At 50.1% G+C, this 17978-nt stretch overlaps 1 protein-coding gene across 8 annotated transcripts; it reads left to right on the forward strand.

Annotated features, from left to right (window-relative positions):
* Positions 1-62: 62 nt before the first annotated feature.
* HYOU1 (hypoxia up-regulated 1) lies at positions 63-11838 on the forward strand. Of its 8 annotated transcripts, none has more exons than XM_080687508.1 (26): positions 91-194; positions 1055-1146; positions 1368-1461; positions 1638-1716; positions 1864-2018; positions 2094-2170; positions 2471-2652; positions 3284-3399; positions 4475-4667; positions 4877-5011; positions 5169-5251; positions 5360-5492; positions 5664-5851; positions 6096-6234; positions 6723-6783; positions 6968-7047; positions 7407-7592; positions 7718-7890; positions 8016-8103; positions 8192-8314; positions 8459-8592; positions 8733-8817; positions 9675-9915; positions 9998-10045; positions 10283-10336; positions 10452-11838. In XM_080687508.1, the coding sequence occupies exons 1-26, from the start codon at positions 145-147 to the stop codon at positions 10511-10513; spliced, it is 3051 nt and encodes a 1016-aa protein (XP_080543634.1). In that variant the 5' UTR covers positions 91-144; the 3' UTR covers positions 10514-11838. The 8 variants fall into 8 exon arrangements, with proteins under 8 accessions (XP_080543633.1, XP_080543634.1, XP_080543635.1 ...); XM_080687509.1 differs by having other exon boundaries at positions 10286-10336; XM_080687511.1 differs by having other exon boundaries at positions 127-328.
* Positions 11839-17978: the final 6140 nt, after the last annotated feature.

The following is a 17978-nucleotide window of genomic DNA, read 5'->3' on the forward strand; positions in this document are numbered from 1 at the left end:
TGGGTCGCCACCGGGGTCCGGAAGGGGCGGCGGCGGCGGCAGGGCGGGGGAGGGGCGGGCAAAGGACGTGGCCCAATGGGAGCGCGCGGCGGGCGGCGGAGCGGGGCCTGGCGCGCGGCGCAGGGCGGTGCGGCGGCGGCTCCAATGAGCGTGCGCCGCGTCCGGGCGGCTGGTGTGGGAGACGCCGCCGAGAGGTCGGTGGCTAATGTAACAGTTTGCAAACCGAAGGGAGTCGTGAAGGGCGCGGGCTGGGGGAGCGCTGCCGGCCTCGTGGTTGCGCCCGCGCCGTGTTTGTCCCGGAGCTGGGCCCGCTGGAGCGGAGGCCGAGGTAGGGGGTGGGGGTGGCGGTGGGGTGGAAGGCAGTGCGCCGGCTCTGCGAGTGGGTCGGGAGTGGGAACGAGGGCCGCACGGACACCGGGGCGCTTGACTCCCCACGGCTTGGTCCTGGGGCGCCCCCACGCCCTAGGGGTGGGCTGGGACCCGTTTCCGGCAGGGGGAGCCGCCGCCTTGGCCGGGTGAGGCTTAAGTGGACTCCGGGCTCGCCGGACTCGCTGAGCGAGGCACCTGACTTCCCCGCACAGCGTCCATGTAGGCGGCGGGCTGGGGCCACTACCCGAAGGGGTGCGGAGGAATAGACAGGCCCTCGAGCATCCCAGCCTCCCTCAACGTCACCGCCTCTCCGTTCCCTCCCGGCCCGGCCTGGCTTTCCGGCCCGGCGGGGAGCTCCCGTGTGGGAACGTGGAGGTGTGGGGAAGTGGTTGAGCCCAGGTGTCAGACAGCGGAACCAGTGCACTGGGGCGGCCGTTACTGCCTGTGCAATAGGAAGTGTCTGGTCCCCGTGTCCTGTCCTTGCTATTTCACCTGAGTCTTTGGGCACTTCCGGGGGTGAGTGGAGGCTTAGTCCTCATCAGGAGGGAGAGAAGGGGATGCAGGCTGCTCTGCCCTGGGTGAGCATGGAGTAGGTATGAACCTTAAAGCGTCTCTGTTCTGGGATGAGGTTCTGTCTCCTTCGCTCAGAGCATCCAGTTACAAGGGTTGTTTTTCTACTCCCCAGGGGCACAATGGCAGCCACATTCAGGATGCAGAGGAGGCGAGCTGGTTGGGTCTTGATGGCTGTGCTCTTGGCGGACCTGTTGGCACTGAGTGGTGTGTACCCCGGCCGCAGGATGGAAGGAGGAATAAAGAGTGAAGGATGAATGAGACATGGTGGGAAGGGGCAATGAGGACTCTTGAATCGCTGGACCCAGGCCTTTTCCTTTATGTCTTTTACTATCTCACCTTCTCCTGGAAAGGGGTGTGCTTTGATTAGAGGTGCCTCAGGAAGGTGGGGAAAGAGGGACTAATTGACAAATGGATTTCCCCTTCAGACATGCTGGCAGTGATGTCTGTGGACCTGGGCAGCGAGTCCCTGAAGGTGGCCATCGTCAAACCTGGAGTTCCCATGGAAATTGTCCTGAACAAGTGAGGGCAGCCCCAGTGCCTGGGCTGGGGAAAGAGGGAGTGTGGGCTCTGAGCTGCTGTGTGTTCTTCAAAGTGCCCACAGCAGACTTTGGTGTGTGAGTGATTTGTCTGTGTGTTGTTGAGGCTTCTGGGGCCACACCTGCTAAGGGCACCTGGGCCCAATGTCTGTTTCTCAGAGAATCCCGGAGGAAAACCCCAGTGACTGTGACCCTGAAGGAAAATGAAAGATTCTTTGGAGACAGTGCAGCAAGCATGGTGAGCTAGCAGCCCACTCCTTCTCAGAGTGGTGAGCAGAGGGGAGGAGGTGACAGACCTGAGGCCATTCCCTTATCAAGCTCTGATGTCAGGTAGGTGATGGTGGGCTTGGAGCCTAATGCTCTGCTCCTTTTTACTTCCTCTCAGGCCATCAAGAATCCAAAGGCTACGCTGCGTTACTTCCAGCAGCTCCTGGGGAAGCAGGAGGATAACCCCCATGTGGCCCTTTACAGAGAGCGATTCCCAGAGCATGAGCTAGGCTTCGACCCGCAGAGGCAGACTGTGCGCTTCCAAATCAGCCCGTGAGTGCTCTGCTGGAGACGCTGCCTTCCCTTCATGCCTGGCTGTCCTCCCTCTAACTCCCTCCTTCCCCCCAGGCAGCTGCAGTTCTCACCTGAAGAGGTACTGGGCATGGTTCTCAATTACTCCCGTTCCCTGGCTGAAGACTTTGCAGGTGAGCAGCCAAGATGGGGCCAATGGTGGCCAGGTTCCCTAGGGTCTCAAATGGGGGCAATTTTGTCTCCCAGGGAACATTTGGCTCTGTCTGAAGACATTTTTGGTTACCCAACTGGGGAGCTGCCACTGGCAGTGAGTGATTAGAGGCCAGGGATCCCACCAAACACCCTACAATGCATAGGACAGCCCCCACCACAAAGAATTATCCATCCAGTCCAAAATGTCAATCGTTCCAAGACTGGACAACGCTTGTCTAAGGGATAGGGCTGGTGGAACCTTGCTCTGTTGTCCTCTGTAGAACAGCCCATCAAGGATGCAGTGGTCACCGTGCCAGCCTTCTTCAATCAGGCCGAGCGCCGAGCTGTGCTGCAAGCTGCTCGCATGGCTGGCCTCAAAGTGCTGCAGCTCATCAATGACAACACTGCCACGGCCCTCAGCTACGGTGTATTCCGTCGGAAAGATATCAACACCACTGCCCAGGTGAGCCAGGGAGGAACTTCTGACCAGACTTGCAGGGTGACTTGTTCTGAGGATGGAGGCCACTTAGCACATCTTGCATCTTGTTAGCACAGGCCTGCTCTGCTCAGCCCCTTTTGGAGCCATTGGGTTTTTATTTTTTTATTTTTCAATTTTAAAAAATATGTATTTTTATTGACTTCAGAGGGGGAGAGAGATAGAAACATCAATGGCGGACCTGTTGGCACTGAGTGGTGTGTACCCCGGCCGCAGGATGGAAGGAGGAATAAAGAGTGAAGGATGAATGAGACATGGTGGGAAGGGGCAATGAGGACTCTTGAGTCGCTGGACCCAGGCCTTTTCCTTTATGTCTTTTATTATCTTACCTTTTCCTGGAGAGGGGTATCGGAAAGATACATTGATTGGTTGCCTCCTGCACACCCTAAACTAGGGATCGAGCCCACAACCCGGCATGCACCCTGACTGGGAGTCGAACCATGACCTCCTGGTTCATAGGTCGACGCTCAACTAGAGCCACTCCAGCCAGGTGGAGCCATTGGGTTTTTAGTAGCGAGTTGGTACAGCCCCATGGAAGCAGGCAGGCACCCTGGAGTTGGATAAGGTTCCTGTGACAATTGATTTGATGTCTCTATAGAACATCATGTTTTATGACATGGGCTCAGGCAGCACTGTGTGCACCATCGTGACCTACCAGACAGTGAAGACTAAGGAGGCGGGGATGCAGCCACAGCTACAGATCCAGGGAGTCGGGTAGGTGGGCTCTGGGAGGAAGGCTGCTTGCTGAGAGACCCTCAGGTCGGGGGCCCTGCTTGGAGGGGCAGCTGCCTCACCTTCCTGCTCCCTGCAGGAATGCTGTCTGGTTAAAGCGTTGTCCATCACTGTAGGGTACTTCTGCCAAAAAGCAAGGGGAGGGTGGAGGCAGGGAGGACAGTTTGGGAAGATCGAAAGGCAGGGAACCTACTGACTTCTAAGAAGACTCAAAGGCTGTAGGCCATATGAAGGGTGTCAGATTCAGTCTAGTTGCTGTCTTACCAATTCCAGTTTACTTAAATAACTTACCACTGACATCATCTTATTTCTTGAACCCATCATTTTCCGTCCATCTCTACTACTACCATCCTAGTTCAGGCTACCATCACCTCTTAACTTGTAGCATTCCAAAGATCTGCTTCCAGTGTGGGCTCCTTCCAGGTCTTCCTTCACATTTTAGCTAGAGGGCTCTTTCCAAAATGCCAGCCTGATTATGACAAGTTTCTTCAAAAACCATTCAGTGGCTTTGAACCTTTACCTTGGCTTATAAGGCTATGCCAGCGTGCTTCTCTCTAAACCTGAGCCTCTTGCTCTTTGAGCTTCCGCCATACTTGCCCTCATTGGGAATTGACCATGCTCTCAGGATCTTTCCCAGGCTGTTTCCTGTCTAGAATGTCTTTTCCTCTTCACTAGTTAACTGAACCCATCCTTCAGGTTTCAGCTTAAGCTCACTTCTTCACAGAACTTTTCCTAACATCTCGAAATAGCTGAACTTGCTCATTATAGATTGTAACTGCATTGTCTGCCTCTCCTTTAAACCACGTGCAGTGGTTAAAATGTCCCATTTATTTGATTGCTAGATTGTACACTCCTTGTCTGCAGGAACCCCATCTTTCTTCTCACAATTACATCCCCAGAGACAAGTACATAGTTGATGCCTTGTAAATGCAGTGGAATGAATGGGCGGGTGAACTGTCCCTGAGGGTCTCCGTGTGGGATGAGAGTCAGGTCTCTGTGTAGGTGAAGGGGGTCTAGGGGGCCACTCCCACTTGCTTCTGTTCCCTTTCCTGAGCAGGTTTGACCGCACTCTGGGAGGCCTGGAGATGGAGCTCCGGCTGCGTGAGCACCTGGCTGGGCTCTTCAATGAGCAGCACAAGGGCCAGAGCGTAAAGGACGTGAGGGAGAACCCCCGTGCCATGGCCAAACTGCTGCGTGAAGCTAATCGAGTCAAAACTGTCCTGAGTGCCAATGCTGACCACATGGCACAGGTGCCCACATGTTGCTGGTTGAGGGCAATATTCCTCACTCAGAGGGTGGAAGACCCACTATCGGCGCACCAGGCTACTTGTGCCTGGTGTGGCCCAGCCTTTCTCCCCATGCCTCCTGCCATCCTTGGGAAGTCCCGTTCCCTGACTCCTGCCTGCCAGCCCAGGAAGCAGGGCCTGGGCGAGAACTCTGACACTCCTGTCCTCTCCAGATCGAGGGCCTCATGTATGACATGGACTTCAAGGCAAAGGTGACTAGAGCGGAGTTTGAAGAGCTGTGTGCAGACTTATTTGAGCGGGTGCCTGGGCCTGTGCAGCAGGCCCTCCAGAGTGCCAAAATGAACTTGGTGAGTGGGGAGTGGGGGGCGGGCCTGGGGCAGGAGGCAGGTGGGATAGAGGTGATTAGTTCGTGGGAGGAGGGAGCAGGAACATTAGAGGCAGAGTCAGTGCTGAGGAGGAGTCTGTTACTTGCTGTCCCATCTCACATTCTTTCTCCCTCTGCAGGATGAGATTGAGCAGGTGATTCTGGTGGGTGGGGCCACTCGGGTCCCCAAAGTTCAGGAGGTGCTGCTGAAGGCTGTGGGCAAGTGAGTGTGGGGCTAGGACTGCAGGGCTGAGCAGCTGGAAGGCTGAGAGGAGGGAGGCCAGGCTGGGAGCTACAGAATAGACAGTCCTGAGGCTCGGGACTTTGACAGGGAGGAGCTGGGGAAGAACATCAATGCAGACGAAGCAGCCGCCATGGGGGCTGTGTACCAGGCAGCCGCGCTCAGCAAAGCCTTCAAGGTGAAGCCGTTCATAGTCCGAGATGCGGTGCTCTACCCTATCCTGGTGAGTTAGTCTGAGTGCTCGGCGGCAAGCCCCCTTCCCCGCTCCATGTGTGATCTCCCCTTCTGTCCACTGGAGTCTGTTTCTCTGTTTTTCTGCCAGCCAGTGTTTTTCACCCACCCTTACCCCGGACTTGTTGGCTTCTCCCCTGTGCCTCCTCTGCCTGCTGTGTAGGTTGAGTTCACCAGGGAGGTCGAGGAGGAGCCTGGGGTTCGCAGCCTGAAGCACAATAAGCGTGTTCTTTTCTCCCGGATGGGGCCCTACCCCCAACGCAAAGTTATCACCTTTAACCGCTACAGCCATGATTTCAACTTCCACATCAACTATGGTGACCTGGGCTTCCTAGGGCCCGAGGATCTTCGGTGAGGGGCTGGGGCGGGGCAGGGTGGAGCTTCTGGGGAGGGAGGGCTTGGGGCCTATAGGGCTAACCCAGGGGAAGCAGTCAGTGGGGTTGGGGTTGGGGTAAGCATCTTTTCTAGAGGGTGCTGCCCTTCTCCTGAGTGTGTCCTAGGGTAGGGCCTCAGCATCTTGTGCCAGAAGGCTGTGTAGTCAGAGCTGGAGACAGGCTGAGTGGGTTCCCCTGAACTGCTCTTTTCTCCCAACCAGGGTATTTGGCTCCCAGAATCTGACCACAGTGAAGCTCAGAGGCGTGGGCGAGAGCTTCAGGAAGTACCCCGGCCTTGAGTCCAAGGGCATCAAGGCTCACTTCAATCTGGATGAGAGCGGCGTGCTCAGCCTGGACAGGGTGCGCACAGGAGTGCCGGCAAGGCCCAGCCCCCCAGCCTTTCTAGAACATGAGAAACAAGAAAGGTTCAGAGTGGATGAATCTTGGCTTTAAGTGAAGTTAACCATCATGGATGTGATGTGGCCTTTCTTAGCCTGTAAATGCTTATGGGCATTGCAAATGTCCGGGTCTATACAGTGGCCGAACCCAGTTTTGAAGAACAATTCTGAGGGCTAAACTCTTTCTAGCATAGTGTGGAAAACAATGGCCCATTCTGTTGTCCAGTGGAGAAGTGCAGGGCTCGGGGGCAAAAAGGGAGCTGTGACCTGTCTTCAGAGGACCCATAATCCAAGTGGGGCAGGGGGCTTGATCCAAGAGCCCTTAGAAGAAGGTCGGTGGGAGAATAAGCCAGCATAGCTGGGAGTCATGGATGTGCATCACAGACCTACCAAGGCAGGAGGTTTGTGGCAAAAACACGTGTGTTTCTTCATCTTGAACTGTGTTTTCAGGTGGAGTCTGTGTTTGAGACACTGGTGGAAGACAGCCCAGAAGAAGAATCGACTCTGACCAGTAAGATGCGCCCGCACGCGAGTGTGTGTGTGTGTGTGTGTGTGTGTGTCAAATGGAGAGACCGGGGCGGTGGTGGGGCGATACTTGTGTACATGTTGGGGAGCTGGGTACGCCTTGCCCTGGAGTGAGGAGGCAGGGTCACTGCTGGGGTCCTCTTTGAGTCCTTGGGCTTTCTTACCCCTAGAACTTGGCAACACCATTTCCAGCCTGTTTGGAGGTGGCACCACAGCAGATACCAAGGAGAATGGTACCAGCACCAGTCAGGTAAGCCCAGAATGGAGCCAGGAGAGCCTGGGAGCTGGTATGTGGGACAGGGAATGAGTGGGTGTCCCAACTGCCTAGGATTTCATAGCTCTCCCTCCTCAGCCCATGACAAGTAACCATATGCCACTCTGCATTCTGAGCTGTCCCTGTGCTCAAGGTCTCAGCCCACTCCCCTCATCTCCAGACCCTCTCGTCTGACCAGATGGCTGCAGTTGAACCCGCCCAGTGCCTGTCTCCCTGCAGTTGTCCTGTCTGTCTTCACGCTGAGAGCCCTTCAGAGCCATGGGGCCTGGCATTGGGAAGCTGGTCTTGCTCCCTAGGTCCTGACTGTCCTCTGTGGCTTGTGATTTTTTTCCCAGGAGGAAGAGGAAAGCCTTGCTGAGGGGAGCAAGGATGAGCCTGCAGAGCAAGCAGAGCTCCGGGAGGAAGGAGAGGCCCCAGTGGAGGACACCTCTCTGCCCTCACCCCCTGAGCCTAAGGGCAGTGTGGCCCCTGAGGGAGAAAAGGCTACAGACAAAGAAAATTGGGACAAGTCTGAGGCCCAGGTAAGCTCCAGGCTGGACCCAGAGGTGAAGGGAGCAGATCTCTGCCTGTTTCTCTTCCCCTGGATCCCTGGCTGTGGAGATAGAAGGGCCTGAGCTTGTCCTGACATCTTCATCTCTCTCCACAGAAGCCAAGTGACAAAGGGGAAGCAAGGTCTGAGGGTGTTCCTCCAGCCCCAGGGGAGGAAAAGAAGCAGAAGCCTTCTCGGAAGCAGAGGATGGTCGAGGAGGTCAGGGTGGAGCTGGTTGTACTGGACCTACCTGACTTGTCCGAGGACGAGCTGGCCCGCTCAGCACAGAAGTAAGTCAAGACTGAGTGTGTGTGTGTGTGGGTGGAGGCGTGTGCCTTTGGAGGCGGGCAGGATCACAGTGGTGCCTCCGGTGTGCATGCCTCTCCCTCTGCCTATCTCTCCATTTGTCCCGCAGACTTCAGGACCTGACAGCCCGAGATCTAGAGAAGCAGGCGCGGGAGCAAGCTGCCAACAGCTTGGAAGCGTTCATCTTTGAGACCCAGGTTGGTAGGGTGGGCGTCACGCTTGCCCTGGGCCTGTGTCTGGGAGGGTCTGACTCAGCCTCGCCCTCTGTTGGCTGCACCTCCCCAGGACAAGCTGTACCAACCCGAGTACCAGGAAGTGTCCACTGAGGAGCAGCGCGAGGAGATCTCCAGGAGACTAAGTGCCGCTTCCACTTGGCTGGAGGATGAAGGCTTTGGGGCCACCACAGTGGTGAGGGGTCTCCCCGGATACGGTGGGCGGATAGGAGTCTCCTTCCAGGGTCGGAGGAGGTCAGAAGAGCCGGGGGATGAGGCCATACGAAGGTTGCGGGGCTGGCTTCAGGGCTATCCTGTTATCCTTTCAACCCCTCTCCAGATGTTGAAGGAGAAGCTGGCTGAGCTGAGGAAACTGTGCCAAACGTTGTTTTTTCGGGTGGAAGAGCGTAAGAAGTGGCCTGAACGGCTGTCTGCCCTTGATAATCTCCTCAACCATTCCAGCATGTTCCTCAAGTGAGCAGCTCCTTAGCCCTTTCTTTCTTATTCAGTCTTGCCACGCCCACTGACCTCGTTCCCATCAGTTTCCCATTACCCACACCCACTCCCTGGGCCCCACTTCCTCCTGAGCTGATTGTCTCCCCTCTGGCTTCCAGGGGGGCCCGGCTTATCCCAGAGATGGACCAGATCTTCACTGAGGTGGAGATGACAACCTTAGAGAGAGTCATCAATGAGACCTGGGTAATCCCTGTATAAATACTTAACTGGCTACTTACCTGGCAAAGTGTACCATCCTAGGCAGCACCGGGGTGCGGAGAGGTAGAGACTCGGCAGGCCTCTGCCCCCTGGTTTAGCAGCTAGTGGGAAGGCAAAGACGTTGCATTTGAGGTCATGTCTGATTGATCCTAAACAAGGGTTAGAGCCAGGAGTGGTCAAACTGGAGCAACAGGGCCCATCCTTGTGAGGTTAGAGAAGGATTGCTTGAGGAGCTAGGGCGTGAGCTGGGGTTTGGATAGGTGAGAAGGAATTGTCATGTGAAGAAACTGTTTGGGTGTGTGGGGACATTTTTTGAACCAGAGCCCAGAAGTGAAGAGACAAGAAGGGAATAATCAGCCCTAGCTGGTTTGGCACAGAGTTGGCCTGCGGACTGAAGGGTCCCAGGTTCGATTCTGGTCAAGGGCACATGCCCGGGTTGTGGTGCTCGATCCCCAGTAGGGGGCGTGCAGGAGGCAGCCATTCAATGATTCTCATCATTGATGTCCCTATCTCTTCCTCTCCCTTCCTCTCTGAAATCAATAAAAAAAATACGTGTTTTTTTTTTTTTTTTTTTAAAGAGAAGGGAACAATCAAGTGGTTCAGCTGGAGCTACAAAACAGTAGGATAGGAGCCAGAAATGTGTAGTTGGAGACTCCCTTGTGGAGAGCCTTGAATGCCATTCTGAGGAGTCTGCTTACCCCTGTGGGGCTGATGGCCAGAGGCGACAGAGTGATTGGAGGTCCGAGGGAAGAACCTGAGGCAGTTTTGGGTGAATTTCATCTGGGACAGAGATGTCTGCTATCTCCATTGTTAGCTCTGAGCTGTGCTGGCCTCGCCCACAGGCCTGGAAGAATGCAACCCTGGCTGAGCAGGCCAAGCTGCCCACCACAGAGAAGCCAGTGTTGCTCTCCAAAGACATCGAAGCCAAGATGATGGCCCTGGACCGTGAGGTGCAGTATCTGCTCAACAAGGCCAAGTTTGCCAAGCCCCGGCCCAAGCCCAAGGATAAGAATGAAACCCGGGCAGAACCTCCACTCAATGCCAGTGCCAGTGACCAGGGGGAGAGGATCATCCCCCCACCAGGTGAGGCAGGGTGCCTGGCTCCAGGGCAGAAGAAAGCTTCCTTTCCCTCTGGCATCACATTTTTACTCTGGGTTTCCTTCAGGCCAGACTGAAGATGCAAAACCCATTCCCGAACCTGAGAAAGAGACTCGTGAGTTGGGGAAACTGGGAATATGGACATCGCTTAGCCTAGGGGTTGGCAAATGGGCAGGCACAGCCTGGTTCTGGACAGCCCATGAGGTTATTTAAAAAAAAAAAAAGAAAATGCAGAGACTGAGTGTGGCCTACAAATCCTACAACATTTACTCTCTGCTCTTTACAGAAAAAGTTGGCCAACTACTGCTTTAGTCCCTTCTTTCTGCAGACACTAAACTGTTCCTTCCCTTAGCAGGATCTGAGCCAGCAGACACGGAGCCTCTGGAGTTGGAAGGCTCTGGAGCAGGTGAGGATGGAGTGGGGGGTGCCAGGAAGCCAAGTAGGGTCTGGGGGAAATATCTGCACAGAACTGAGGCCAGTGACCTTTACTGCTGCTCCTTTGTCTCCTCAACTCCCAACAGAATCTGAACAGAAGGAGCAGCCTACAGGACAGAGGCCAGCTTTGAAGAATGATGAACTATAACCCCCACCTTCCAGTTCCACATTCCTTCCCACCCCCTTCTCCTACCACCCCTATTTATTGAACATCGCGGGTTGGGGGAGGGTTTAGTCCTGTCCTCAGAGGCTTACGTTCCTTTTGTGCACCTGTGATTGGAGGTGCGGATACGAGGAAGGAAGAGACATTTCTCTCACTGGTTTCTTCCAGAGCAGTACTGTGTTTACAGTTGAAATTGTTCTGTCCCCCAATCTCATCCCCTGGTTCTCTGTCTACCCGGGCCCTAAATTGGGAAAAGTCACTATTCTATCTTAATTATTTGTGGGTATGAGAGAATGGTCGTCAGTGTTGGCAGACCTGGTAGTGGAAGGATGTCCTTGGTTCTTAGAGTCCCCCGTCTTCTGTCATCACCCCTGTTCTCCTTCCCCTCCACAGCCAATCCAGGTCACACAGCAGCCAGTGTCTGCAGAACCTTGGTCCCCAGGTTTGCTCTCTGAGTGCCTATTCATGCTCTTCTCTCCTCCGCTCTTTTCTTTCCCTAACCCTCCATGCTCACTGCTCCTCTTCCTCGGGTTTCCTTGGCTTGCTGTTGTGAGTTAGGCAGCCTCCTGCCCAAAGCCCTTCCATCTGGACTAGCTGAAAGAAATCTAAGTCAATTCACCTGCACGCTCAATGCCTAGTGGCCAGCATAGGCGAAGAAAGGGAAGGGAATCCAGCCACCTCTCCAGGACTGAGCCCTGTGAAAGCCCTGTAGCTCCCACCTGTGGACTCGGCCAGGAATGCCATTTGGAGCGGCTGGCATGGAATGCCAGCATCCTGCAAGTACTGTCAATCTGCCTCTTTGTACTAGCCTGGTACTCCATGTCCCTTGACTACCTGCCCCCTTTCTCCTCTGCCCTCCCAGACAGCCTTTCCCTCATCCCCTGACCCCCTGGGCTGACCAAAGCGTGCTTTCTACTGTGAGTCCCTATCCCAAGACCTAGGGAAGGAGAGAACATGGTGTAAATGTAAAAACGCCACCTCTCTGAGGCAGGCCTGTGGGTGAAGGGAGAGGCTAGAATGGGGGCCCTTTACCCACTAGGCTGATGTTGGGAGCCTGGCCTCCAGTGTTGTATCTGTAGCAGGAGCCAGGGCTGCCACCTCAGTTCCTAGAGCCTGGTTGTGTCTGTCTGTCCCCCCACCCCCTTTTTTTGCCACATTGGCAGAAATGAAACCTAAGGGTCCCACCCTGTCCTGTGTGTTTTGAGTTCTTTCAATAGCAGTTGAGGCTGGTTGGGCAGATTTGAGTCAAATTGTACTTTTGCTCCATTGTTAATTGAAAAACTTTCAATAAAATATTATTTTCTACAGTTTTTGTGCTGTGGTTTTAAAAACTTTATTTCCTGAATATAAATAATGGATATTTATTATAGAAAATTTGTAAGGTAGAAGTTTGAATAATAAATTAAAATTATTTACAACACTATCTCTAAAACATTAACATTTTGGACTTAGTTGAGATCATATATATAAGTTCTTTTTCGAACACAAAATTGGGGTTTTATTTGTCTCCTGACATTTGGAACACTTTTATTTTTAATATATAAATTTATTGATTTCAGAGAGGAAGGGAGAGGGAGATAGAAACATCAATGATGAGAGAGAATCATTGATCAGCTGCCTCCTGCACATCCCCTACTGAGCATTGAGCCCACAACCCAGGTATGTGCCCTTGACTGGAATTGAACCTGGGACCCTTCAGTCCACAAGCCAAAGCTCTTAGCAACTGAGCCAAACCGGCAAGGATCACTATTTTATTTTTTAGGTAACTTTCATTTTAAAAATAACCCCATTTTACAAATGGGTAATCCTTAGAAATTCAGTAATTTGTCCAAGGAATTAGGGGTGTTAGTGCCTCAGCTAGGTTTGAACTTAATTCTGAGCCATTAGTTCCTGCTGTTACTACTCTGACACAATGTTCCTAGGTTTCCCATTCACAGCACAATTAATTTGGATTGTCCATCAGTTGTGATGGAGCCTGTTTTACCAAGATCACTCTAGTCATTAATAATTTGCATGTTTAAGCAGTTGAATAATGACTATTAAGGTTATATTTTCTCTAAAGGTTGAACAGGTTAGACAAGTTTTGAACCTAAACATTTTTTAAAAATATATTTTATTGATTTTTTTTACAGAGAGGAAGGGAGAGGGAGAGAGTTAGAAACATTGATGAGAGAGAAACATCTATCAGCTGCTTCCTGCACACCCCCTACTGGGAATGTGCCCGCAACCAAGGTACGTGCCCTTGACCGGAATTGAACCTGGGACCCTTCAGTCTGCAGGCCAACGCTCTATCCACTGAGCCAAATCGGTTAGGGCTATTTATGTTTTTTTAATTGATTTCAGAGAAGGGAAGGAAGAGAGGGATAGAAACATCAATGATGAGAGAATCATTGATCAGCTGCCTCCTGCACGCCCCCTACTGGGGACCGAGCCTGCAACCTGGGCAGGTGCCCTGACTGGGAATCAAACCAGGAACCCCTCAGTCTACTGAGGGATGCCAACCAAGCAATTCACATCAGCCAGGGCAATCATCATAGTAAATTTATTTTTTTAAATATATGTTTATATTTTTATTTACTAGAGGCCCAGTGCACAAAATTTGTCCACGGGAGGAGGGGGGTGTCCCTCAGCCCAGCCTGCACCCTCTCCAATCTGGGACCCCTCGGGGGATGTCTGACTGCTGGTTTAAACTGGCTGTCAGACATCCCTCTCACAATCCGGGATTGCTGGCTCCCAACTGCTCGCCTGCCTGCCAGCCTGATCACCTCCTAACCACTCCCCTGCCAGCCTGATCGACGCCTAACTGCTCCCCTGCTGGCCCAATCGCCTCCAACTGCCTTCCCCTGCAGGCCTGGCCGCCCCCAACTGCCCTCCCCTGCAGGCCTGGTCCCCCCCAACTGCCCTCCCCTGCCGGCCTGGTCACCCACAACTGCCTTCCCCTGCCAGCCCGATTGCCCACAACTGCCCTCCCCTGCTGGCCATCTTGTGGTAGCCATCTTTGACCACATGGGGGTGGCCATCTTGTGTGAGGGCATGAGGGTCAATTTGCATATTACCTCTATTATATAGGATTTTTTTTAGAGAGAAGAAGGGATAGAGGGATAGAAACATCAATGATGAGAGAGAATCATTGATCAGTTGCCTCCTGGATGCCCCTTACTGGGGATCCAGCCCCAAACCCAGGCATGTGCCCTCACCAGGAATCGAACCAGTGATCTCTTGGTTCATGGGTCAATGCTCCCCTGAGTCACACAGCTGGGCATCATAGTGATTTTTTTTTTAAAATCTTCACCTGAGGTTATTTTTCCATTGATTTTTAGGGAGTGTGGAAGACAGAGGGAAAGACAGAGATACATCGATTGGTTGCCTCCTGCATGAGTCCTTACCAGGGCCTGTGCCAGGGAGGAGCCTGCAACCGAGGTACGTGTCCTTGACCAGAATGGAACCCAGAACCCTTTGATCCACAGGTTGACACTCTATCCACTCAGCCAAATCGGCGAGGGCATCATACTGGATTCTTAAGCACAATCTCCACATATGTGGTGTGTTAGCTGGATGCCGTTTGGCACGACACAGGCTGGTGTCTTCAAAGAGGCCAACCAGGTAGGCCTCCTGCTCCTGTGAAAAGCTGCCCTCTGGAAGCACAGATCTGTTTGAAATCCTGAGCAATTTATCACACCAGATGCTGGAAGGGAAGTTTGCGAATCAGAAGTTCAGTGGACTTCTGATAACGTCTAATTTCAGGGAGTGCTGAGGTTCCAGGCCTGTAAAATTGAGGTTTCTTCACCCCTCCAGTAGAGGGCGCATTCTGTGAGTGGCTTTGTATCACCAGTTGATTTGTTGGAAATGTGCTTTCTCAAAGCCATGGTATAAAGATTTCTTTAGCCCTAATTGGTTTGGCTCAGTGGATAAAGTGTTGGCCAGCAGACTGAAGGGTCCCAGGTTCCATTCCCGGTCAGGGCATATGCCTGGGTTGTGGTGCTCAGTCTCCAGTGGGGGGTGTGCAGGAGGCAGCCAATCAATGATTCTCTCTCATCATTAATGTTTCTATCTCTCTCTCTCCCTTCTTCTCTGAAATTAATAAAAATATATTTAAAAAATAAATAAAGATCTCTTTAGTTATACACCTTCTCCTTGGGATGGAACTTGGAGAGCAATGAGCAGTGCTGGTGTTAGAGAGGGATGGCAGTGCTATAGCTTTTCAGTCTGTCTATGATATACTGTATTGTAGTTTGTTTATATTTCATTGAATTATCTCCATAACAAGCTAAATGCCTTAGTCTTTTTTAAATTTTAATTTATTGATTTTAGAAAGAGGAAGAATATCGCCTATAACTTTCCTTCTGAATTATTGTACTAGTGGCCTGGTGCATGGGTTCGTGCACATTGAAAGGAAATTAATTAGAAGAAATATTTTAATATCTCTATTCGCCCTTTCTCTATAATAGAAGTGTCAGAGATGAAATAAAATTAGTAAAATGTATATGAAAATAAGATAGAAATTGATTAATAAATAAATAATAACATGATATAACAACAAAGACATGATATAAAAACAACAAAAACACGATATAAAAACGTTGATTAAAACAATGACTGATAAATTGATTAACCTTATTGTAATATCTTCCTGTATACCACATTAAGAGTAAAAACACTTTCAGAGTGCTTGACTAATTTCCCTTGTGATGAAGTATTTACAACTTTAATGTCATACACTCTTCGAACTCAGGAGAAAGCAACATATAACTGACCATGTCCGAAAACGCTTTCTGGTAGAAATATTCCTACTCTGTCTAGAGTTTGTCCTTGTGATTTATTAATGGTCATCGCAAATGCTGGCATCACGGGAAACTGTCGTCGCATTAATTTATTTTATTTTATTTTTTAAAAATATATTTTATTGATATTTTAGAGAGGAAGGGAGAGGGACAGAGAGTTAGAAACATCGATGAGAGAGAAACATCGATCAGCTGCCTCCTGCACACTCCCCACTGGGTATGTGCCTGCAACCAAGGCACACGCCCTTGACCAGAATCGAACCTGGGACCCTTGAGTCCGCAGGCCGACGCTCCATCCACTGAGCCAAACTGGCCAGGGCTGTTGTCGAATTAATTTAAATGGGAGGCCAGTGTCAGACGGGGACAAATCAATTCTTGGAATCAGAACAACCTCTTCTTCCGCAGATCCTGTTAATACTTCAGCTTCGATTATGTTAGGTCGCTATCTTTTGATAATAAATCTAGTGCCATTACAAAGACCCCATTTACTATTAAGATTTCTCAGTAGCATGATGATTGCACCCACTTTCAATTTTAATTTATGACACGGCATTCCTGAAGGAGTAATACTATTAAGAAATTCTAAGGGAAATTTTTCCTTTTCGGCATCATCCGTTGAATAGATGGAATCATCACTCAAAAAGGCGTGAAAATCTCCATCGAGTATTTCCAAAATTTCTTCATTTAGTTTATGAACGTGCTCATTTTTAGGACAAAGAATCGCACATCATGGTTACAAATAAATTGGACTTGCCATACTTCATTACAATTGCCATAGGATCCTGATATCACTGCTGCATATTTCTGGGACTACCCTCAAAAGACAATGGAAGTATTATCATTTTACCAATTGGCACATTGTCATTTTCAGATCTAGATGTGAGATAATCTATCAAACCACTGTATTTTTCAACTCTCAACTTAGATTGGTTTGCTTAAATAAAATTTATCCTATTGGCTTTCATTTTTTAACATGAATCGACAATATACTGTTGAGTTAATTTTCCTGCATTTAAAATAGGATTGAACATGTCCTGGACGGATAGATGAAATCCATAATACTGCATTTGTGTGACTCGCATCCTTATAGTTCATCTAGTATTATTGTCGATTACACTGTCGTCTCTGAGTCTTAATGCAATATCGGTTTCCCAGCCTTTTTCACCATGTGGAAAATGAATAGGATACATCATTGCATCTAATGTAGGAAACAGGATACCGATTTGTTTCATTTTAGTGGCATTCGGATTATTGGGATCTGGTTTACAATGAATGAGCAAGTCCCTTTCAAAAGGGGTGCCAGCAAGAGCTTTATATGGCGCATGCACGAGTCAAGGTTTATTTTTAAATTGCCAGTTCGTGGCATATATACCAGTTGGTTGGTCGGATGGTTGGATGGTCAGATGGACGTATGGTCAGTCACTTAGCCTTTTATATATATAGATTAGTCAGAGTTCTCCAGAAAAATAGAACCAAAGGATATGTAAATATGGTGTCCCCAAAAAAGGTATACACACACTTTGAATAATTATAAAGGCAGTGTTTATTAAAATACATTTCATTTTCAAAATTGAGCTATCAGCTGTTGAAGTTTGTATATATTTCTTTGGGACACCCTGTATATATTTAGAAAGAGGTTTATTATAAGGAGTTGGCTCATATGATTAAGTAGGTTGGTAAATCCAAAATTAGCAGTGTGCGCTGGCAGGCTGGAGAACCACGAGGGTCAATGGTGCAGTTCCAGTCCAAAGACAAGCCCTTGGTGCTAATGAAGTCTGAGGCGGTTGGCTGGAGGATTTCCTCTTGCTTGGGGCCTTCAAATGATTGGATGAGGCCCACCCACATTATGGAGAGCAATCTGCTTTACTCAGAACTCACTGATTTAAATGTTATTCTCATCTAGAAACAACCTCCAAGTTGACACATGAAATTATCACAATTATGAATGTAGTTTTTTGTTTGTTTTGGCTCTTGCTTTTTTTCGACAAAAGTGAAGTTAATTATCTTTGATTAATTCCTTTTTAAAAAATATTTTTATTGATTTCAGAGAGGAAGGAGAGGGAGAGAAAAATAGAAACAGCAATGATGAGAATCATTGATTGGCTCCCTCCTGCACGCCCCCTATTGGGGATGGAGCCTGCAACCCAGGCATGTGTCCTGATTGGGAATTGAACTGTGACCTCCTGGTTCACAGGTTGAAGCTCAACCACTGAGCCACCACTGCAGGGCCAGTTCTTTCCTTTTTTATGTCTGATCTTTTAAGTTCTTTATTTTAATTTCTTGTATTTTTTCAGTTAAGTAGATCCAAGTGAGTCTTTTTTATAGTTTCTAGTTTTCTGCTAGTCATTTGATTTCATGGACATATTAATCACAGTTGTTTTATTATTTATTTATTTATTTTTATGTTTACAGTACCATGTTTAGTTATTTTTTAAAAATATATTTTTTTATTGATTTCAGAGAGAAAGGGAGAGAGATAGAGAGAAACATCAATGATGAGAAAGAATCATTGATTGGCTGCCTCCTGCACGTCCCCTACTTGGGGGGAGGGGATCAAGCCGCAACCCAGGCATGTGCCCTGACCAGGAATCGAACCCTTATCTCCTGGTTCATGGGTCAATGCTCAACCACGGAGCCACACTGGCAGGCTATAGTACTGTATTTATTGA

The sequence above is a fragment of the Plecotus auritus genome, assembly GCF_963455305.1.
Source record: "Plecotus auritus genome assembly, chromosome: 9".
NCBI lineage: Eukaryota > Metazoa > Chordata > Mammalia > Chiroptera > Vespertilionidae > Plecotus > Plecotus auritus.

Coding starts and splice junctions, on each gene's coding strand:
- HYOU1 (XM_080687507.1), top strand. CDS start 76: ATGGGAGCGCGCGGCGGGCGGCGGAGCGGGGCCTGGCGCGCGGCGCAG. Junction 4,668..4,876: donor ATGCTGACCACATGGCACAG/GTGCCCACATGT, acceptor TGTCCTCTCCAG/ATCGAGGGCCTCATGTATGA. Junction 7,048..7,406: donor ATGGTACCAGCACCAGTCAG/GTAAGCCCAGAA, acceptor TTTTTTTCCCAG/GAGGAAGAGGAAAGCCTTGC.